Source organism: Nerophis ophidion, linkage group LG21 (assembly GCF_033978795.1).
Source record: "Nerophis ophidion isolate RoL-2023_Sa linkage group LG21, RoL_Noph_v1.0, whole genome shotgun sequence".
NCBI lineage: Eukaryota > Metazoa > Chordata > Actinopteri > Syngnathiformes > Syngnathidae > Nerophis > Nerophis ophidion.
In genome coordinates this window covers 299,390-322,932 of record NC_084631.1, presented here as the reverse complement: position 1 = coordinate 322,932, position 23,543 = coordinate 299,390, and the positions used below count along the sequence as shown (strand labels likewise).

General features: G+C 42.0%; 2 protein-coding genes across 2 annotated transcripts in view; both read right to left on the bottom strand.

Moving 5' to 3' along the window:
• The window catches only part of nedd9 (neural precursor cell expressed, developmentally down-regulated 9), a 248,972-nt gene extending 247,535 nt beyond the window's left edge, over positions 1-1,437 (bottom strand). Inside the window, exon 1 of the mRNA XM_061881515.1 lies at positions 1,276-1,437. The gene's annotated coding sequence lies outside the window, so the exon portion shown is untranslated. The remainder of the gene's footprint in view (positions 1-1,275) is intronic.
• Positions 1,438-6,223: 4,786 nt separating this feature from the next.
• tmem170b (transmembrane protein 170B) lies at positions 6,224-23,126 on the bottom strand. Its single transcript, XM_061881516.1, has 3 exons — positions 22,773-23,126; positions 12,416-12,586; positions 6,224-8,840 (listed from the first exon to the last, which is right to left on the bottom strand). Exons 1-3 carry the CDS (start codon positions 22,861-22,863, stop codon positions 8,710-8,712), a joined length of 393 nt encoding a protein of 130 aa, XP_061737500.1. The 5' UTR covers positions 22,864-23,126; the 3' UTR covers positions 6,224-8,709.
• Between the last annotated feature and the right edge of the window lie 417 nt (positions 23,127-23,543).

The window sequence follows — 23,543 nt, the reverse complement described above, 5'->3', positions numbered from 1 at the left end:
ACGGTAACTGATTGAGGGGTCAGAACATGCTGAAGTCAACTGTCGGCTTTATTATAAGAAAATGGAAGAGTTTGGGAACAACAGCAACTCAGCCACCAAGTGGTAGGCCCACGGCAACTGACTGAGGGGTCAGAACATGCTGAAATCAACTGTCGGCTTTATTATAAGAAAATGGAAGAGTTTGGGAACAACAGCAACTCAGTCACCAAGTGGTAGACCCACGGCAACTGACTGGGGGGTCAGAACATGCTGAAGTCAACTGTCGGCTTTATTAGAAGAGAATGGAAGAGTTTGGGAACAACAGCAACTCAGCCACCAAGTGGTAGACCACATAAACTGACAGAGAGGGGTCAGCGCATAGTGCAAAGACTTTCTCCACAGTCAGTTGCTACAGAGCTCCAAACTTCATGTGACCTTCCAATTAGCCCACGTACAGTACGCAGAGAGCTTCATGGAATGGGTTTCCATGGCCGAGCAGCTGCATTTAAGCCATGCATCACCGAGTCCAATGCAAAAATGTGGCATGCAGTAGTATAAAGGACATCACCACTGGACTCTAGAGCAGTGGACACGCCTTCTCTGGACGGATGAATCACACTTTTCCATATGGAAATCTGATGGACCAGTCTGGGTTTGGAGGTTGCCAGGAGAACGCTACATTTCGGACTGCATTGTGTCCAGTGTGAAATTTGGTGGAGGAGGAATTATGGTGTGGGGTTGTTTCATAGGAGTTGGGCTTGGCCCCTTAGTTCCAGTGAAAGGAACTCCAGAACATTTTAGACAATTTCATGGGATGGCACTTCAGGTTCGTATGCGAGAGGCCAAATACTTTTGGCAATATCGTGTAGAGTAATACTTGACACACGCTGTTAGCATGCTTAAGTTAGCACGTTGGATGTTTTACTAAAACCACAATACCAAGCACGCCTGTGAAGTGAAAACCATTTCAGGTGACTACCTCTTGAAGCCCATGGAGAGAATGCAAAGAGTGTGCAAAGCGGTAATCAGAGCAAAAGTGTGGCTATTTTGAAGGAACTAGAATATAAAACCTGGTTTTGTTAAGTACATAACTCCATGTGTTCATTCATAGTTTTGATGTGACAATCTACAATGTAAATAGTCATGAAAATACGGAAAACACATTGAATGAAACTATATAAATATACATACATATAATAACAAACAATAATATTAATAAAGTAGAAAATGCAGTGTGACTAAATCCAAAAGTGTACGGTGTGTGACTATGTGTTGGAATCAACTGTTGAGTGTTACCGTGAATGTTGAGCGAGAGGCAAGTCCAGAAGACAAGCAGGAAGTCCGGGGCCATAGCCGGGCGTGGAAGGTCTGTGTCCAGGCAGGAGGTGGAAATCCAAGAGGCAGTCAGGGAAGGAACGCGGGGGAGACACACAGCTCGTAACGCGGAACCAAGGCAGACTGCGGGAAGGACGACAAGGTAGACACAACAGAGCGCAAGTGTGCATAGAGCTCAATGATCGCTTACGGTACAGGAACAGATGACTACATTCTGGCCCGGAACGCAGGTCTGCACTGGCTGACGACAGGTGTGCAGATTGCAGTTTGTCTGCAAATGCCTGCTGCAGCCGGAGTGGTGTGCATCGGCATGCGCCCGGACCGTGGTACTTTTGGCCGGTACAGTAGATCTAGGTCTGGTCCACGGGCCTTGAGTCGGACACCTGTGACATAAGGCAACACCCCTCATACTGAAAGATCTTTATTTCAACTGACAGTTGATTATTTACAGGAGGAACCTTTTTTTTTTTTTTTTTTTTACATAAATAGGCCATCGTTATAAATATCAGCAGTTTGGCTTGTAGAAAAAAGACATTTAAAAAAAAATTAATATATCGTACATTATATACAAATGCCACTTTGTGTCACATGCAAACATGGGAAGGGGGGGGGATAATGCGGCAAGAGCAAGGCTTTGAATGCTGGATCTGAGCGGGCATCTAGGGATTCATAGTCTGCTGAGTCAAGTATGCAGAAGGTGGAGCAGAACATGAAAAACTCACAGCTGCTCATGGCACAGTGTGTGTGTGTGTGTGTGTGTGTTCTGGCAATGCTGACTTAATGGGGACATCGCTGTTTACAAACCTTTAGGGGACTTCTGACGGTATGGGGACATAAAAACAGGTCCCCTAAAGGGGAACCTTTAATTTTACTTTAATCTTTTTTTTTAAATGGTCCTCAGTAGTCACATACAAATTTGTATGAATTATGCAAAATGATTTAAATGTGGTGCCCATGAACCATCTTTACTCTTTTTTCCCCAGGGTCCCCAGTAAGTATGATCATCACATTACTTCATCAATCCAGAGATTTAAAGACGTGTATGAGCTAACTGTGTGTGTGTGCGTGTGTGTGTGATCATACCACTACCTGGTGGCATTGTGACAAACACTTCTCTTTGACCAAACCGTGTCGGACCTTATTAGTCCGACACAGCCAATAATAAGGTCAAGCCAAACCGAAAATAACACTGCTATAGGTAGCGATCACAATAAAAGAAATTTCAGTGCCAGAAACTCACGGTTTGATCCCTGAAAAAGAGCAAAACAAAACATTCAAAAATAGAAGGAAAGGAGGGGTTAAGTTGAACTTGTCCATTATTATTAAACCAGAAAACTCCTATGCAATGTCTCCATCTAGCGGCGAAAATTGGTAGTGAAGAGGGGCAACGTTTTACAAACCCCGTTTCCATATGAGTTGGGAAATTGTGTTAGATGTAAATATAAACAGAATACAATGATTTGCAAATCATTTTCAAGCCATATTCAGTTGAACATGCTACAAAGACAACATATTTGATGTTCAAACTCAAACTTTTTTTTTTTGCAAATATTAATTAACTTAAAATTTCATGGCTGCAACACATGCAAAAGTAGTTGGGAAAGGGCATGTTCACCACTGTGTTACATCACCTTTTCTTTTAACAACACTCAAACGTTTGGGAACTGAGGAAAATAATTGAAAGCGTAATTCTTTCCCATTCTTGTTTTATGTAGAGCTTCAGTCCTTCAACAGTCCGGGGTCTCCGCTGTCGTATATTACGCTTCATAATGTGCCACACATTTTCCATGGGAGACAGGTCTGGACTGCAGGCGGGCCAGGAAAGTACTCACACTCTTTTTTTACAAAGCCACGCTGTTGTAACACGTGCTGAATGTGGCTTGACATTGTCTTGCTGAAATAAGCAGGGGCATCCATGAAAAAGACGGCGCTTAGATGACAGCAGGGCTTCACGGCGGAAGAGGGGTTAGTGCATCTGCCTCACAATACGAAGGTCCTGCAGTCCTGGGTTCAAATCCAGGCTCGGGATCTTTCTGTGTGGAGTTTGCATGTTCTCCCCGTGAATGCGTGGGTTCCCTCCGGGTACTCCGGCTTCCTCCCACTTCCAAAGACATGCACCTGGGGATAGGTTGATTGGCAACACTAAATTGGCCCTAGTGTGTGAATGTTGTCTGTCTATCTGTGTTGGCCCTGCGATGAGGTGGCGACTTGTCCAGGGTGTACCCCGCCTTCCGCCCGATTGTAGCTGAGATAGGTGCCAGCACCCCCCGCGACCCCAAAAGGGAATAAGCGGTAGGAAATGGATGGATGGATAGACGACAGCATATGTTGTTCCAAAAGCTGTATGTACCTTTCAGCATTAATGGTGCCTTCACAGATGTGTAAGTTACCCATGCCTTGGGCACTAATACACCCCCATACCATCACACATGTGTAAGTTACCCATGCCTTGGGCACTAATACACCCCCATACCATCGCACATGTGTAAGTTACCCATGCCTTGGGCACTAATACACCCCCATACCATCACACATGTGTAAGTTACCCATGCCTTGGGCACTAATACACCCCCATACCATCACACATGTGTAAGTTACCCATGTCTTGGGCACTAATGCACCCCCATACCATCACACATGTGTAAGTTACCCATGCCTTGGCCACTAATGCACCCCCATACCATCACACATGTGTAAGTTACCCATGCCTTGGGCACTAATACACCCCCATACCATCACACATGTGTAAGTTACCCATGCCTTGGGCACTAAAACACCCCCATACCATCACACATGTGTAAGTTACCCATGCCTTGGCCACTAATGCACCCCCATACCATCACACATGTGTAAGTTACCCATGCCTTGGGCACTAATACACCCCCATACCATCACACATGTGTAAGTTACCCATGCCTTGGGCACTAATGCACCCCCATACCATCACACATGTGTAAGTTACCCATGCCTTGGCCACTAATGCACCCCCATACCATCACACATGTGTAAGTTACCCATGCCTTGGGCACTAATACACCCCCATACCATCGCACATGTGTAAGTTACCCATGCCTTGGGCACTAATACACCCCCATACCATCACACATGTGTAAGTTACCCATGCCTTGGGCACTAATACACCCCCATACCATCACACATGTGTAAGTTACCCATGCCTTGGGCACTAATACACCCCCATACCATCACACATGTGTAAGTTACCCATGCCTTGGGCACTAATACACCCCCATACCATCACACATGTGTAAGTTACCCATGTCTTGTTCACTAATACACCCCCATACCATCACACATGTGTAAGTTACCCATGTCTTGGGCACTAATACACCCCCATACCATCACACATGTGTAAGTTACCCATGCCTTGGGCACTAATGCACCCCCATACCATCACACATGTGTAAGTTACCCATGTCTTGGGCACTAATGCACCCCCATACCATCACACATGTGTAAGTTACCCATGCCTTGGGCACTAATACACCCCCATACCATCACACATGTGTAAGTTACCCATGCCTTGGGCACTAATGCACCCCCATACCATCACACATGTGTAAGTTACCCATGCCTTGGCCACTAATGCACCCCCATACCATCACACATGTGTAAGTTACCCATGCCTTGGCCACTAATGCACCCCCATACCATCACACATGTGTAAGTTACCCATGCCTTGGGCACTAATGCACCCCCATACCATCACACATGTGTAAGTTACCCATGCCTTGGGCACTAATACACCCCCATACCATCACACATGTGTAAGTTACCCATGCCTTGGGCACTAATACACCCCCATACCATCACACATGTGTAAGTTACCCATGCCTTGGGCACTAATACACCCCCATACCATCACACATGTGTAAGTTACCCATGCCTTGGGCACTAATACACCCCCATACCATCACACATGTGTAAGTTACCCATGCCTTGGCCACTAATGCACCCCCATACCATCACACATGTGTAAGTTACCCATGCCTTGGGCACTAATGCACCCCCATACCATCACACATGTGTAAGTTACCCATGCCTTGGGCACTAATACACCCCCATACCATCACACATGTGTAAGTTACCCATGCCTTGGGCACTAATACACCCCCATACCATCACACATGTGTAAGTTACCCATGCCTTGGGCACTAATGCACCCCCATACCATCACACATGTGTAAGTTACCCATGCCTTGGCCACTAATGCACCCCCATACCATCACACATGTGTAAGTTACCCATGCCTTGGCCATTAATGCACCCCCATACCATCACACATGTGTAAGTTACCCATGCCTTGGGCACTAATGCACCCCCATACCATCACACATGTGTAAGTTACCCATGCCTTGGGCACTAATACACCCCCATACCATCACACATGTGTAAGTTACCCATGCCTTGGGCACTAATACACCCCCATACCATCACACATGTGTAAGTTACCCATGCCTTGGGCACTAATACACCCCCATACCATCACACATGTGTAAGTTACCCATGCCTTGGGCACTAATGCACCCCCATACCATCACACATGTGTAAGTTACCCATGTCTTGGGCACTAATGCACCCCCATACCATCACACATGTGTAAGTTACCCATGCCTTGGGCACTAATACACCCCCATACCATCACACATGTGTAAGTTACCCATGTCTTGGGCACTAATGCACCCCCATACCATCACACATGTGTAAGTTACCCATGCCTTGGGCACTAATGCACCCCCATACCATCACACATGTGTAAGTTACCCATGTCTTGGGCACTAATACACCCCCATACCATCACACATGTGTAAGTTACCCATGCCTTGTTCACTAATACACCCCCATACCATCACACATGTGTAAGTTACCCATGCCTTGTTCACTAATACACCCCCATACCATCACACATGTGTAAGTTACCCATGCCTTGGGCACTAATACACCCCCATACCATCACACATGTGTAAGTTACCCATGCCTTGTTCACTAATACACCCCCATACCATCACACATGTGTAAGTTACCCATGCCTTGGGCACTAATACACCCCCATACCATCACACATGTGTAAGTTACCCATGCCTTGGGCACTAATACACCCCCATACCATCACACCTGTGTAAGTTACCCATGCCTTGGGCACTAATACACCCCCATACCATCACACATGTGTAAGTTACCCATGCCTTGTTCACTAATACACCCCCATACCATCACACATGTGTAAGTTACCCATGCCTTGGGCACTAATACACCCCCATACCATCACACATGTGTAAGTTACCCATGCCTTGTTCACTAATACACCCCCATACCATCACACATGTGTAAGTTACCCATGCCTTGGGCACTAATACACCCCCATACCATCACACATGTGTAAGTTACCCATGCCTTGGGCACTAATGCACCCCCATACCATCACACATGTGTAAGTTACCCATGCCTTGGGCACTAATACACCCCCATACCATCACAGATGTGTAAGTTACCCATGTCTTGGGCACTAATACACCCCCATACCATCACACATGCTGGCTTTTACACTTTGCATCAATAACAGTCTGGATGGTTCGCTTCCCCTTTGGTCCGGATGACACATCCCACACATGTGGGATGTTCCAAATAAGTGTTTGATGAGCAATCCTCAACTTTATCAGTATTTATTGCCACCTTTCCCAACTTCTTTGTCACGTGTTGCTGGCATCAAACTCTAAAGTTAATGATTATTTGCAAAAAAAAAAATAAAAAATGTTTATCAAATATGTTGTCTTTGTAGCATATTCAATTGAATATGGGTTGAAAATGAATTTCAAATCATTGTATTCTGTTTATATTTATATCTAACACAATTTCCCAACTCATATGGAAACAGGGTTTGTAGTTACTATGGTCAACTAATTAGTTACTATGGTCATCTAATTAGTTACTATGGTGAACTAACTAGTTACTATGGTGAACTAACTAGTTACTATGGTCAACTAATTAGTTACTATGGTCAACTAATTAGTTACTATGGTCAACTAATTAGTTACTATGGTCAACTAATTAGTTACTATGGTCATCTAGTTAGTTACTATGGTGAACTAACTAGTTACTATGGTGAACTAACTAGTTACTATGGTCAACTAATTAGTTACTATGGTCAACTAATTAGTTACTATGGTCAACTAATTAGTTACCATGGTCAACTAATTAGTTACTATGGTCAACTAATTAGTTACTATGGTCAACTAATTAGTTACTATGGTCATCTAGTTAGTTACTATGGTCAACTAGTTAGTTACTATGGTCAACTAATTAGTTACTATGGTCAACTAATTAGTTACTATGCTAATGTAAGTCACAGCAGCTCAGACGAGGCACCAAGCAGTGTGGGCGGGAAGCGTTTCCACAGAGGCGGAAGGAGAATTTCACAACAAAGTTCTAAAGCTTAGTGATGTATCAGATACATCAGATTGTAGGCGGGTTTGTTATGTCCCCTTTGCGTTCATATTTCACTTTTTGTTGCATTTCACTTGATTGTAAAATATGTGGATGGAGAGGGGGGGGCGTGACGTTCATATGTTGTCAATATTCAGTGTTTTATCCTTCATAGAAAAATGTAAAATTCCATTACGTTTTCTTTAGGCGGTCTGTCATAAAGTTTTTAGCATTCAATCAGATATTATTGTGAGGTTGTGTATTAGTATTCCTAAAAATAGACACATTTTTGTCTCTAAATGTGGCCCCCCCGAGTCTAAATAATTGCCCAGGCCTGGTCTAAGTCTAAACAAAAACAGAACCGAATTGTACCCATTTTCCTAAAACTGGCATTCTTCTCCGTAAAAACCCAAACCGTTATGGCACCGATACTCGTTTTCTCTCCCAAGTTGGCGGGATTCACCCATCTTGAGTCCTGCTGGCCGGACTGGGACAACACGGCTGTGCAGCTGGAATGACCATGAGAAGAGAGCCTGCTCCGACTTCACACCGTCGAGACTTCAGTGCTCAACATTTGCTCCCGAGATTAAAATCCATCTCGATTGCTGCTTGTAGAAAAAAACAACTGAACTTCTAGTTGATCATTCCTGTATATGGGAAGCAAGATCCTTGGAAAGTCAGTGTCCACAAAGACCTGTAGGAAATCCCAGAGAAGACCGAGTTTCCTCTGGAGAGAACATCCTCAACGTGGCTTTCAGGCCAGAAGCTGAGGATGGTGCTGCTTGCGCTCATCAGGAATTAGCTTCGGTATTCGGGGCAGCGGTAGAGACCAGCTTGGCAGCATGAGGGTCTGGTCTGCACCCGGTCGCAAAGGTCCAAGAGGCAACTCCGTATGAGTATGAGTCCGACCAGGCTCTGTCCGTCGGTGTTTGCGTCCGCCGACGGTCGGTGGCTTCATAGTGTGGCCAGGATGCGGGAGAAGGATACGACCACGGAGAGGCAGGTCTGGCCCACGCCGAGAATGAGAGCCTCCAGCGGTGCCATGCCCTTGCCTGCCACGCGGTACACCCCCGCCACTGCTGCGCCTATTTAGACACACACATGACCAGGTTAGGACCAGGCAACGCTCCGTCCAGACTTTGGATGATTACCCTATTTCCTTCAATTGCCGCCGGGGCGCTAATTATTTTAAAACCTCTTCTCACTCTGCCACTTACCAAAGGCATGCGGTAAATTTAGGCCTGCGCTTATAAATTTGAGTGTGATGTAAGGATACCATCATGAAAACCACATTTAATTAAAAAAACGGTTATTATGGTCTTACTTTTACTTATAAATGAAGTCCATGTGCAGCTCCTTCTGATCAAAAGCATCAATAACTTGTTTATAGAAGTCTTCCTTATCTTTCTTCAGTTTTAAAAGTCTGTCTGTCTCGATGGAGATCTTCCTTTATTACCTCCTGCTTCCATTGAAAGTCCAGTTTAGAAAACTGTTTTATTTTAGATATGTAATCCTCCATGTTAAAAGTGCAAGCGAGAGGAAAAAATAAACGATTGCTGCTTGTTGTCACTTCTTCTGCAGCCGAGTAGTCGCAAGAAGGATCACTAGCGCCCTCTACCACCAGGAGGCGGGAGTCATTTAATGACTCATATTTGACACACGCAGCTACGGTATATTAATAAAACATAGCTGCTTACTGTTCTTTTTAGCATATTCAATAGCTTGGACCTTAAATCCTACTGAATAGCTCTTAATCTTCTTCCCTTTATGCGATTTCAAATGATTGAAATCAGCCTCCTCCATTTTGAAAATGATGACAGGTGAAGTGTCACTCGTGACGTCACGAGTTTGACCCGGCGGAAATTCTAGGCATATGCTAATTATTTGGCGAAACGAGTTCGACCCGGTGGAAATTCTAGACATGAGCTAATAAAAATAATATTTTGCGAAACGAGTTTTTAATCCTGAGCCGACGGTAATGCTAAGCATATGCTAATTATTTTGCGAAACGAGTTTGACCCGGCAGTAATTCTAGGCAGGTGCATACTATTTACCCGGGAGCAATTCAGGGAAATACGGTATACTCCAGTGCGACTCGTATATGTTTTTTCCTTCTTTATTATGCATTTTCGGCAGGTGCGACTTATACTCCGGAGCGACTTATACTCCGAAAAACACGGCGGTCATGAAAATTAAGCAAACGAGAAGAGAAGGTGTGTCCAAACTTTTGGCCTGTACTGTATAACACCCAAAACATGACCTTTTTGCCGTCTGCCCTTGCATTTATGCATACTTGCCAACCTTTAGACCTCCGATTTCGGGAGGTGGAGGGTGGGGGGCGTGGTTGGGGGTGTGGTTAAGAGGGGAGGAGTATATTTACAGCTATCCATCCATCCATTTCATTTTCTACCGCTTATTCCCTTTGGGGTGGCAGCGGGGCGCTGTTGCCTATCTCAGCTACAATCGGGCGGAAGACGGGGTACACCCTGGACAAGTCGCCATCTCATCGCAGTGTGTAAAAATCTTTATTTATAATTGAATAACTTGTTTATTTTTCAATAAGTCTTTTGTTATTTTTTATATCTTTTTTTCCCAAATAGTTCAAGAAAGACCACTACAAATGAGCAATATTTAGCACTGTTATACAATTTAATAAATCAGAGACTGATGACATTGTGCTGTATTTTACCTTTTTATCTTTTTTTTCTCAACCAAAAATGCTTTGCTCTGATTAGGGGGTACTTGAATTAAAAAAATGTTCACAGTGGTACATCTCTGAAAAAAGGTTGAGAACCACCGCCGTAGATGTTACAGTCACATATGCATGCACAGTAAAATGCAGTATTGTCCTGTTTAAGAGTGTCACAACATTGCTGTTTACGGCAGACGAACTGCTTTACTGTAGACGAAAACGTGACTGCTGTTGTTGTGTGTTGTTGCCGCGCTGGGAGGACGTTAATTGAACTGCCTTACAATAAACCCACATAACAAACCAAGAACTCGCCCTGGATCATTCTACAGTTATAAGGTCATTGGGCAGGCACTCTGTTTATATTGTGGGAAAGCGGACGTGAAAACAGGCTGCCGACACGTCACTAGGGTCCGCGTGGAGCTGGATGGGGCGTGGCCTCCTGCTCCGCCTGAATTTCTGGGATTAAATTTGTCCCGGCAGGTTTTCGGGAGAGGCGCTGAATTTCGGGAGTCTCCCGGAAAATCTGGGAGGGTTCGCAAGTATGATTTATGCGCAACTTTTGCACATACCTTCCCAACGTGCTGAATAAAGTACATTTCCAGGCTTGGGAAACCAAAATTCTAGGTGCTAAATGATTAGATGTGTGTCTTTTCTTCCCAGTATTAGACTTAAACTTCTTTTTAGATTGTCTTTCAAATTTGAACTTTACAGTACAGATAAGAACATTGTGAGCATGCCAACAATAAAACATGCACGTATATTATATACACTGCATAACTGTGTGCGCTACCAAAGTTTTAATAATCGCAAACCTGAAGTAGACCAGGCCCTAAAGCAGGGGTCGGGAACCTTTTTGGCTGAGAGAGCCAAGAAAGCCAAATATTTTAAAATGTATTTCTGTAAGAGCCATATAATTTTTTTTTAACACTGAACACAACTAAAGTCGTGCATTTTTAAGTAAGACCAACATTTCTAGAGTATAATAAGTCTCTTATTCTTTGGAATAACATTGTTATTCTGATGCTAACTGTGGAGGGGACGTGGCCTGCGGGCCTGCAGCGAAGCAGGGTGTGCCAGGACCGGCCTCGAAATCAGCGACGGGTGCGTAGATGGCCCATCTCGGACTTATGTAATCACCTGTCACTCTCTTATAAGCAGCAGCAAGGAGGAGAGACGGGGTTGAAACTGGAGCCAATTTTGGATTTGTTTTATTCTTTTGTTTTTGTTGACTTAACTTTTTTGCTTTGTTTTTTCCCTTTTTATTTTTGTTTTGTGTTTTTTGTATAATTTTTATTGTTCTTTTTCTTCATTTTTTATTTTTTGTTTTTCATTTGTTTTTTCCCTTTTGATTTTTGTTTTTTGTATAATTTTTCCTGTTTTTTTTCTTTTTGTTTTTTCTCGTTCATTTTTCATTTTAGATTTGTTTTTTTAATCTTTTTTTTTTCTTCCTTTTGTTTCTGCTGTCTTCATTTTTTTTCCTTTGGTTTTTCCCTTCTTTTTTTGTATAATTGAAAAATAAAACAATATTGTAACCCTGAAACAGGCTCTCATGTCGGTGCTTGGTGGTCTGAAGAATCCCCAGGAGGACAAGCCCCACACTAACCAATAATAAATAAATGACTTCTTAACATTAACGCAACTTCTTGAACATAAAAAAGCATGAGAATATTTTATATTTTGAACGTTATTTTTAACAAGTGGAATTATTCATTACTTATCGTGTCAAGCGATGTCAGCTCAGTTTTATCCGAGAGCCAGATGCAGTCATCAAAAGAGCCACATCTGGCTCGTGAGCCATAGGTTCCCTACCCCTGCTCTAAAGTGTCTTCCCCTGCCTGTCAGCTGCACCTGTGACTGACATAAGTGGGCCACCAGTCAGCAAATCCCCTTAGCGGTCATCCTCAGGGTGAACGGATGCGGAACACTGCTGAGGTTAGACGGAAAGAGAGGAAGTGTGCAACGACTTACTGGTGACGACGCCTCCGGAGAGGGAGGCCAGGAAACCCACGCTGACCAGCACGAGGGTGATGAGGCGACCCCTCTTGTGGCGCTGCAGCATGACCAACATGAGCAGGCCCACCGCCCCGTGGACCAAGAGCGAGGAGAAGAGGCACCAGAGGAAGACCCAGTACCACATCTCTGACCAGGAAGGAGACACAACACAGTCCCATCATTCCAGAGAAGACGGACAACATGACACAGAATAGGCTTGTCTCGATAACCAATATTTTGGTATCTGAACCAGTACCAAAATGTATTTCAATACATTTCTAAATAAAGGGGACCACAAAAAATGGCAATATCAGCTTTATTTTAACACAAATTCTTAGTGTACATTAAACATATGTTTATTATTGCAATGTTATCCTTAAATAAAATAGTGAACATACAAGACAACTTGTCTTTTAGTAGTAAGTCAGGGGTGTCCAAACTTTTTCCACAGAGGGGCCGCACACGGAAATATTTAAGCACGCGGGGCCATTTTGATCATTTTCATTTTCAAACCATAACAAAATATATGGATTTTTAACAGTTGGAGATGCCACCTCAGTAGAAGCATTTAAGTCTCACCTTAAAACTCATTTGTATACTCTAGCCTTTAAATAGACTCCCTTTTTAGACCAGTTGATCTGCCGTTTCTTTTCTTTTTCTCCTATGATTGATTGATTTTTTTTATCCTTAGAGGTCCTGGGGAGCATAGAGGGTCTCAGTCACGAAAATGTTAAAAATAAGTCAAATTATTGTGAATTATATTTTTATACAGCTCTTTTCTCGAGCGACTCAAAGCGCTTTACATAGTGAAACCCAATATCTAAGTTACATTTAAAGCAGTGTGGGTGGCACTGGGAGCAGGTGGGTAAAGTGTCTTGCCCAAGGACACAACGGCAGTGACTAGGATGGCGGAAGCGGGAATCGAACCTGCAACCCTCGAGTTGCTGGCAAGGCCACTCTACCAACCGAGCTATGCCGCCCCATTAAAGTGATATTATTATTTTTAATTTAATGCTTACAGTAAATCTCTATATCAACTTGAGGTTGATATAAAGTAAAACAAATAAGGTTTTATGCCTTTTCTGTCAAAGACAACTTTGTTTTTTATAGTAAAACTGAACTATGCAGTATTTAGATGGATAGAACTTTATTGATTCCTTCAGGAGAGTTCCTTTATTTAGATTCAAGTCCTCAAAGATCAATAATGCAGGACATTGATTTTAATCATTTAATATTTTTGAGTAATCACAGTGAAAAGATAAATAAAATCCTACTAAATATATTTGAGATCCGAAAGGTTCCCCACTCATAAAGTAATACATTTTTATTAGTTTTTGTTTTACTTTTAGCACTTAAATTTCAAGATCAACCTCCGATATATTTGTCGATTTTAAGTTTGAACTATTATTTTGTTGGTTTTATGCTCTTTTGTCAAATTTTTGATGTTTTTATACGGCAACCACACAACATATGCAATATTTTTTCCACATAAAACATTTTAAAGTGATATTTTTTAAGTAATAATTCATTATAACACAGATGTTTTTGTCCTTTTGGAAAAAAAAGAAAATAATGACAAAAGGAACAAAATAAAAAAACTGCCTGCGTGGCAGCTTTGTGTCAACATTGCCACTTTTTCTCATTGGATTTCACCTCATTCCACTTTTTTTTTTATGTTTTATTTTTTATTTTTGCAATACTATCAATTTTGCAATTTTTTGCAGAATGTGTGGCGGGCTGGTAAACGATTAGCTGCGGGCCGCAAATGCCCCCCGGGCCGCACTTTGGACACCCTTGTAGTAAGTAAACAAAGATAATATCCTAATTAGTCTGCAGTAACATATTGTGTCATTTATACACCTATTATTTGTCTAAATTATTAAGGACAAGCTGTAAAAAGTGATTATTAATCCACTTGTTCAGTTACAGTTAATATCTGCTTATTTTCTATTTCAACATGTTCTATCTACACTTCTGTTCAAATGTAATAATCACTTATTCTTCTCTTCTTTGGTACTTTACATTAGTTTTGGATTAGTTTGGACACATTTAGGTATTGTAAGTAGTTACAAGATCATACATTGGTCATACTTTAAGTCCTCGTGTGTCCAGTGACTTATTTCCTGAGTTTATAATCATGATATGAATTTTTAAAAAAGGAAAAAAGACTTTGGGACAATAAAAAATATCAATTTAAACAGGGTTGGGTCAGGTTTGTCCCTGACAGTTTGGTTAGGTTTTAGTTTTTCCACTGTGTCTTTGTTTCCTGTCAGCGCTTTTATTTTGGTTATTTCCTGTTTTTCTCCCTGAGCGCTGTTCCCCCTCAGCTGCGGCTGATTGGCACCTGGCCACACCTGGTGTCAATCAGCCGGATGATATTTGAACCTGTTTTTGTCCTCCAGTCAGATGCTGGATTATTGTCACCACTACCTGTCAATGTCCGTAATACTTGTCATAGAACCTGTCTTTTTGTTGCTAGTTCCTGTTTGCTGTTTTCCAGTTTGGCTGTTCCTAGTTCCTGGTTTGTGATTTTTCATTTCTAAAGAGGAAATCATGTTTTCCTGCGCAATGCCTGCCGCCTCCTCTGCATCTTGGGCTTCGTCACAAACTCACTCTGACAGGTTGTCCTGAGACATTACAATATTTTGGTACTTTTCTAAATAGACAAACCACAAAAAATGGCTTTATTTTAAAAAAAAATGTTAGTGTACATTAAACAGGTTTATTATTGCAATGTTATCCTTAAATAAAATAGTGAACATACAAGACAACTTGTCTTTTAGTAGTAAGTAAACAAACAACGGCTCCTAATTTAGTCTGCTGACGTATGCAGTATCATATTGTGTCATTTATACATCTATTATTTTGTCAACATTATTAAGGACAAGCTGTAAAAAATGATTATTAATCCACTTGTTCATTTACTGTTAATATCTGCTTATTTTCTATTTCAACATGTTCTATCTACACTTCTGTTAAAATGTAATAATCACTTATTCTTCTCTTGTTTGAATACTTTAAATTAGTTTTGGATGATACCACACATTTGGGGATCAATCGATACCAAGAAGTTGCAGGATCATACATTGGTCATATTCAAAGTCTTCATGTGTCCAGGGAAGTATTTCCTGAGTTTATAAACATAACATGAATTTGAATGAAAAAAGATTTTGTAATCATAGTAGTATCGACTAGATACGCTATTGTACTTGGTATCATTACAGTGGATGTCAGGTGTAGATCCACCCATGGCGTTTGTTTACATTGTGACGCCGGTGAGCTACGGTGTGTAGTGAAGCATGTTTAGCTATTCCTCGTCCTGCAGTGATAATGAAACTTGTAAAAAACTTACTTTATTTGTCGCCATGGAGGCGAGGATTAGTGATTTGAAAGTAGCTAAAACACTGCCGACTGCAGATGGATTTCGCTGCTAGCTGGCTAGCTAGCCATGTTTTAAAGCAGCTCTTCCTGAGGGCGTTTCGGGGTTATAACTTCACCTTTATCCTCAGTTTTTAGACCAAAATGCATCCGTCCTCCCTTTTCTGTCTACACTCTGTGTCTGCTTGTAAGTACTCTGTGATTGTGCGCTGCCGAACGTGCTCCCCTGCTTGTAAAACAAGCCATTTTGGACGTTATGCCCTTTAAAAAAAAAAAATGATAAGAAATTGCGAACTGGTACTTTTCAAACAAGAATATAGTACCGTTTTTGATTCATTAGCACCGCGATACTATACTACAGGGATGTCCAAAGTGAGGCCCGGGGGCCATTTGCGGCCAGCAGCTAATTGTTTACCAGCCCGCCACACATTCTGTAAATCTTCTTGTAAAAATAAAAGAAAGACATTAAAAAGAGTGGAATGGGGTTCAATCTAACTACAAAAAGTTGCAATGTAAAGTTTTTTTTTCTTTTTGTTTGTTTATTTTTCTTTTGCTATTGCTCAAAAAAAATTGTTTCAAAAAATCTGTATTTTAATGAATTATTGACCTATTCAAACCTTCATTTACTTCAAATATTTCACTTGAAACTGTTTTATGTGGAAAATATTAACTTAAGTGTTGAAAGTTAAAACTAATTATAATAATAATAAAAATGTATCAATTATGAGTGGGGGACCATTTGGATCCCAAAGATATTTAGTGGGATTTTATTGATCTTTTTTCTGTTATTACTCAAAAATAATAATTAAATAAAATGGGTGGTGTCCTGCATTGGTGATCTTTTTAGGGCTCCAATTACTTCACATCAAAATTGCTTTCTGAATGTTTTGGGCGGTGGGGGAAATACTGCATAGAATTTGAAAATCCAAGAAAATATTTTAAAGACTTGGTCATCACTTGTTTGAATAAATTCATTTGTTTTTTTTACTTTGCTTCTTATAACTTTCAGAAAGACAATTTTAGAGAAAAAAATACAACCTTAAAAATGATTTTAGGATTTTTAAACACATAACTTTTTACCTTTTAAATTCCTTCCTCCTCTTTCCTGACAATTTAAATCAATGTTCAAGTCAATTTATATTTTTCATTGTAAAGAATAAAAAATACATTTTTATTTAATTCTTCATTTTAGCTTCTGTTTTTCAACAAAGAATATTTGTAAAACATTTCTTTAAACTTATGATTAAAATTCAAAAAAATTATTCTGGCAAATCTAGAAAACCTTCAGAATCAAATTTAAATCTTATTTCAAAGTATTTTGAATTTCTTTTAATATTTTTGTTCTGGAAAATTTAGAAGAATTAATGATTCGTCTTTGGTAGAAATATAGCTTGGTCCAATTTGTTATATATTCTAACAAAATGCAGATTGGATTTTAAACTATTTTAAAACATGTCATCAAAATTCTAAAAGTAATCTTAATCAGGAAAAATTACTAATGATGTTCCATAAATAATTTTTTAAATTTTTTTCAAAAAGATTCGAATTAGCTAGTTTTTCTTTTTTTTCGGTTAAATTTTGAGTTTTAAAGAGTCGAAATTGAAGATAAACTATGTTTCAAAATTTAATTGTCTTTTTTTTCTCGTTTTATATATATATATATATATATATATATATATATATATATATATATATATATAAACTTGAATTTATATAATTTATATTTGTTTTCTCCTCTTTTAAACCGTTCAATTAAGTGTTTTTTTCATCATTTATTCTCTACAAAAAACCTTCTGTAAAAGGAAAAAAAATGTACAACAGAATGACAGACAGAAATACCCATTATTTATTCATTAAAGGTAAATTGAGCAAATTGGCTATTTCTGTCCATTTATTGAAGTGTGTATCAAACTGGTAGCCCTTGGCATGAATCAGTACCCAAGAAGTAGCTCTTGCTTTCAAAAAGGTTGGTGACCCCTGTTATAGAGATTTAGTGTAAACGTTAAATAAAAATAAAATGATAATTTGACTTGTTTATAACATTTTAATGGTCCACGGGAGCCTTAAAAGTAAAAAAATAAAATAAAAAAATTAAAATTCATATATTTTGTAATTGTTTGAAAATTAAAAATATCAAAATGGTTTATTTTTCCGTGTGCGGCCCTCAGTAGAAAAAGTTTGGACACCCCTGCTGTACTAGTACCGGTACACCTTACAACCCTAGTACACAAGTGTTTCAACCGTTCCGAGCGGCGTGAGCGCCGACGTGTGTTTGTTGATCCTTGAATCACCGCAGCACAGTAGCTCTTTATCCTGTGTGAGCGGCCGAGCGAGGCGCAGTGTCAGATCTCTGCCTCGTTGAAGCCAGAGGAGTGCAATGTCTGACACACACAAAGGAATCAGACATTCTCTATTTGGGTGGACCAACTAGATCCAGTTTTACATCTGCTGTCATATCGACATGGAGGTGAGCAGTACCACAACCACCTCCTGCAGTCTTGCAGTTTTCAGTTTCAGTTTATTTGGGACATGCACACGGTACAATGTTCAAAGAACTCCCACTTATTTGTGATTCCCAGAGCCCAAAAACAGTCTGCGGGCTATAGAGTGTTTTATATTGGGGCTCCAGTACTCTGGCATGCAGTTAGAGATGCCACCTCAGTAGAAGCATTTAAGTCCCATCTTGAAACCAATGTGTATACTCTAGCCTTTAAATAGACTCCCTTTTTAGACCAGTTGATCTGCCGTTTCTTTTCTGCTCTGCTCTCCCTTGCGGAGGGGTGGGGGCACATGTCCGGTGGCCATGGATGAAGTGCTGGCTGTCCAGAGTCGGGACCCGGGGTGGACCACTCGTCTGTGCATCAGCTGAGAACATCTCTGCCCTGCTGACCTGTCTCTGCTCGGGAAGGTCTCCTGCTGGCCTCACTATGGACTGGACTGGACTCACACTATTATGTTGGATCCACTATGGAGTGGACTCTCACTATTATGTTAGATCCACTATGGACTGGACTCTCACACATTTTCAAAATGGAGGAAGCTGATTTCAATCATTTGAAATGGCATAAAGGGAAGAAGATTAAGAGCTATTCAGTAGGATTTAAGGTCCAAGCTATTGAATATGCTAAAAAGAACAGTAAGCAGCTATTTTTTATTAAAATGCCGTAGCTGCGTGTGTCAAATATGACTCATTAAATGACTCCCGCCTCCTGGTGGTAGAGGGCGCTAGTGATCCTTCTTGCGACTACTCGGCTGCAGAAGAAGTGACAACAAGCAGCAAGAGTGAGCAGCGATCCTTTATTTTTTCCTCTCGCTTGCACTTTTAACATGGAGGATTACATATCTAAAATAAAACAGTTTTCTAAACTGGACTTTCAATGGAAGCAGGAGGTAATAAAGGAAGATCTCCATCGAGACAGAGGCTTTTAAAAGTGAAGAAAGATAAGGAAGACTTCTATAAACAAGTTATCGATGCTTTTGATCAGAAGGAGCTGCGCATGGACTTCATTTATAAGTAAAGGTAAGACCATGATAACATTTTACTTTATTAAATGTGCTTTTCAGGATGGTATCCTTACATCACACTCAAATTTTTAAGCGCAGGCCTAAATTTACTGCATGCCTTTGGTAAGCGCCGGAGTGACAAGAGGTTTTAAAATAATTGGCACATGGTTACTTTTACTGCATGCCTTTGGTAAGTGCCGGAGTGAAAAGAGGTTTTAAATGAATTAGCGCCCCGGCGGCAATTCAAGGAAGTACAGTATGTGCTGTGTTTCCACAAGCACAAGTCCAACTGGGCCTGATCTTTTGAAAGCAGCAACTGGAAGTCAGCACAGGGCGCAGGTGTGCCTAACGACCTGTCGCCACTGTGCTTCCTCGCCGTGACCCCGTTTCATGTCTCACTAGGTCACTTTGCACCTCGTTGGATCGGCACGGCGCAAAATGAGGGATCAGGTGGCAGCGTTTCCTGCGCCCTTCTCCCGCCGCGCCTCTGCCTCCAGTTCCTGGCTGCTGCTTTACATGCCGCTGACTCAGCATCATCAGCTACCTCTTTTCTCACCCGCCGCACATTTCTCAACACAGGATGCACGCAGCTTCTCCAAAGAAGGCAACGTTGCACATTCAAGTGTTTTTGGGTTTTTTTTCCGCCGCCCAAATTCTATTTCCCCACCTTTAACGCCTACATTTGAATGCATGCGGTTTAAACCCCATGCACCTCTTTTGTCTTTTCCAACGGCGTGGCGAAGTGCACAGCATTTTAAAAGAAGAGAACACATTATCAGCAATTCTTAAAACACAAAGAAGAGGCAGCGTAGATTGAGATCAAATCTGTTTCCTTGTTTGGAAATAGAAATTGTGCACACTTGCTAAGAATGTTTGCATGGTTATTGTTTTAAACTTGATGACAACTGTATAATTTACCACTGTGTCACATGGCCTTTCCTTTTAACAACACTCCGTAAACGTTTGGGAACTGAGGAGACACATTTTGAAGCTTTTCAGGTGGAATTATTTCCCATTCTTGCTTGATGTACAGCTTAAGTCAGGGGTGTCCAAAGTGCGGCCCGGGGGCCATTTGAGGCCTGCGGGTTATTTTTTAACGGCCCCACGGCACATTTTAAGAATACAATTGAAAAAAATTAAAACATAAAAATTGGTATAAAAGAGCAAACAGGTGAAATGTAACAAGAAATTGTTGCAATGCTTACTCTTAATAACACAAAGCTGCCATGCAGGCTGTTTCTTTCTTTAAAACATAATAATGAATCAAAATCAATGTCATTTTGAATTATTGACCTATTCAAGGCTCCCATTACTTCACATTGAAATATTTTTTGGGGGAAAATGTTGCACATTTTGTGTTTTGCCATATAAAAAAACTGAGCACATATGCGGCCCTCTCCAAGGTTTCTCATAGTCATCATTGTCGACGTCCCGCTGGGGTGAGTTTTTCCTTGCCCTTATGTGGGCTCTACCGAGGATGTCGTTGTGGTTTGTGCAGCCCTTTGAGACACTTGTGATTTAGGGTTATATAAATAAACACACATTGTGGTGAAGAAGGAGCTGAGCCGGAAGGCAAAGCTCTCAATTTACCGGTCGATCTACGTTCCCATCCTCACCTATGGTCATGAGCTTTGGGTCATGACCGAAAGGATAAAATCACGGGTACAAGCGGCCGAAATGTGAAGTAAAGTGAATTATATTTATATAGCGTTTTTCTCTAGTGACTCAAAGCGCTTTACATAGTGAAACACAATATTTAAGTTACATTTAAACCAGTGCGGGTGGCACTGGGAGCAGGTGGGTAAAGTGTCTTGACCAAGGACACAACGGCAGTGACTAGGATGGTGGAAGCGGGAATCGAACCTGCAACCCTCAAGTTGCTGGCACGGCCACTCTACCAACCGAGCTATGCCGAGTTTTGGTCTCTCCCTTAGAGATAGGGTGAGAAGCTCTGCCATCCGGGAGGAGCTCAAAGTAAAGCCGCTGCTCCTTCACATGGAGAGGAGCCAGATGAGGTGGTTCGGGCATCTGGTCAGGATGCCACCCAAACGCCTCCCGAGGGAGGTGTTTAGGGCACGTCCAACCGGTAGGAGGCCACGGGGAAGACCCGGGACACGTTGGGAAGACTGGGAACGCCTCGGGACCCCCCGAGAAGAGCTAGACAAAGTGGCTAGGGAGAGGGAAGTCTGGGCATCCCTGCTTAGGCTGCTACCCCCACGACCCGACCTGGGATAAGCGGAAGATGGATGGATGGATAAAAGAACATTGACTGATTGACTGAATAAATACATTTATAAAGGATTTTTGAATTGTTGCTATTTTTAGAATATTTAAAAAAAATCTCATGTACCCCTATTTGAGAACCACTGTTCTAGTCTAGACCCAAGACTCACCATTCAGAACTGCATTGAGAAAAGTCTGGATTTTAAGGCAGCCATTAGCTACATTACATTACACCTCCCTGTTCATTATCGGCGGAACAAAGAGCAAGAGAAAAGGGGTAGACATTATTTACTTGCCGAAAGCTTGCCCCCCACGTCACAAAACAATACACGAGCCGAGTGGAACGACATTTGTATGAAAACCGCTGACAGGCTTGAGTCTTTCATTTCCCTACGGAGGTACTGCATGGGTGCTGTATTCCACTGTCACTAGCGGCCGAATAAGGGCACCGGTGACTAATTACCTGCGGTAACTAATTACCTGCGGTGACTAACTACCTGCGGTGACTAATTACCTGCGGTAACTAATTACCTGCGGTGACTAACTACCTGCGGTGACTAACTACCTGCGGTGACTAATTACCTGCGGTGACTAACTACCTGCGGTGACTAATTACCTGCGGTGACTAACTACCTGCGGTGACTAATTACCTGCGGTAACTAATTACCTGCGGTGACTAACTACCTGCGGTGACTAATTACCTGCGGTGACTAATTACCTGCGGTGACTAACTACCTGCGGTGACTAACTACCTGCGGTGACTAATTACCTGCGGTGACTAATTACCTGCGGTGACTAATTACCTGCGGTGACTAACTACCTGCGGTGACTAACTACCTGCGGTGACTAACTACCTGCGGTGACTAATTACCTGCGGTGACTAACTACCTGCGGTAACTAATTACCTGCGGTGACTAACTACCTGCGGTGACTAACTACCTGCGGTGACTAATTACCTGCGGTGACTAACTACCTGCGGTGACTAATTACCTGCGGTGACTAATTACCTGCGGTGACTAACTACCTGCGGTGACTAATTACCTGCGGTGACTAATTACCTGCGGTGACTAACTACCTGCGGTGACTAATTACCTGCGGTGACTAATTACCTGCGGTAACTAATTACCTGCGGTGACTAACTACCTGCGGTAACTAATTACCTGCGGTGACTAACTACCTGCGGTGACTAATTACCTGCGGTAACTAATTACCTGCGGTGACTAATTACCTGTGAAATGTTGCAGCGCCGTCCCTTGCACCCAAAGACTCAGCACTTGCTGCACCGACAGATTGACCGAGTAATCCCGGTTTGTTGACATGTTTGTGGCGCCGCCGCCCGGGTTCGCAGCCTCGGGTTGTTGAGCACCGGACTAGGCTGGAAAGACGTGGCTGGCATGTGGGCTGCGAAGCGGCTCTGCGCCTCTCTCTACCGGTGCCTCTGCTGGGTGTCCGTCTTCACGCCGCTAGCTGGCGGCTTCATCCTCGGCCGTGCTGGTGTCGGCGTGGAGGCCATGATGGGGATGGCAGCCGGAGGACAGACAGTCACACACCGTCCTGCATTGACTGCCACGCTGCGTCACTCTTAAAGACACAGGCACCATTTTTAAGAGCGGTGAAAATAAAAGAACATATCCCATATTAAATCAGATTTTTTTTTTTATAAGAAACAAAAAAGTGCGATGACAAACGGATTTAGGCTCCGTAAAGTTGCTTTTTCCTAACTACGACCGAGCACTAGTTATACTATACTAGTTATACTCTCAGGTCTAAGGATAGAGTCCGTTTTGTCCGAGGCTCCGTTAACGCAGCACAGTATTCTTCAAAAGCAGGGGTCGGCAACCCGAGGCTCTGGAGCCGCATGCTGCTCTTTAGCGCCGCCCTAGTGGCTCTCTGGAGCTCTTTCAAAAATACATGAAGAATGGAAATGATGAGGGGAAACATTTTTTTTTTTAATTTGGGTTCTGTAGGAGGACAAACATGACACAAACCTCCATAATTG

Excerpts from the sequence above, each read along its gene's own strand:
- tmem170b (XM_061881516.1), bottom strand. The coding sequence starts at position 22,863 with ATGTCAACAAACCGGGATTACTCGGTCAATCTGTCGGTGCAGCAAGTG. Across the intron at positions 12,587-22,772 it reads GGCGCTGCAACATTTCACAG|AGATGTGGTACTGGGTCTTC; the intron begins GTAATTAGTCAC and ends CTTCCTGGTCAG. Across the intron at positions 8,841-12,415 it reads CTCCGGAGGCGTCGTCACCA|GCGCAGCAGTGGCGGGGGTG; the intron begins GTAAGTCGTTGC and ends GTGTCTAAATAG.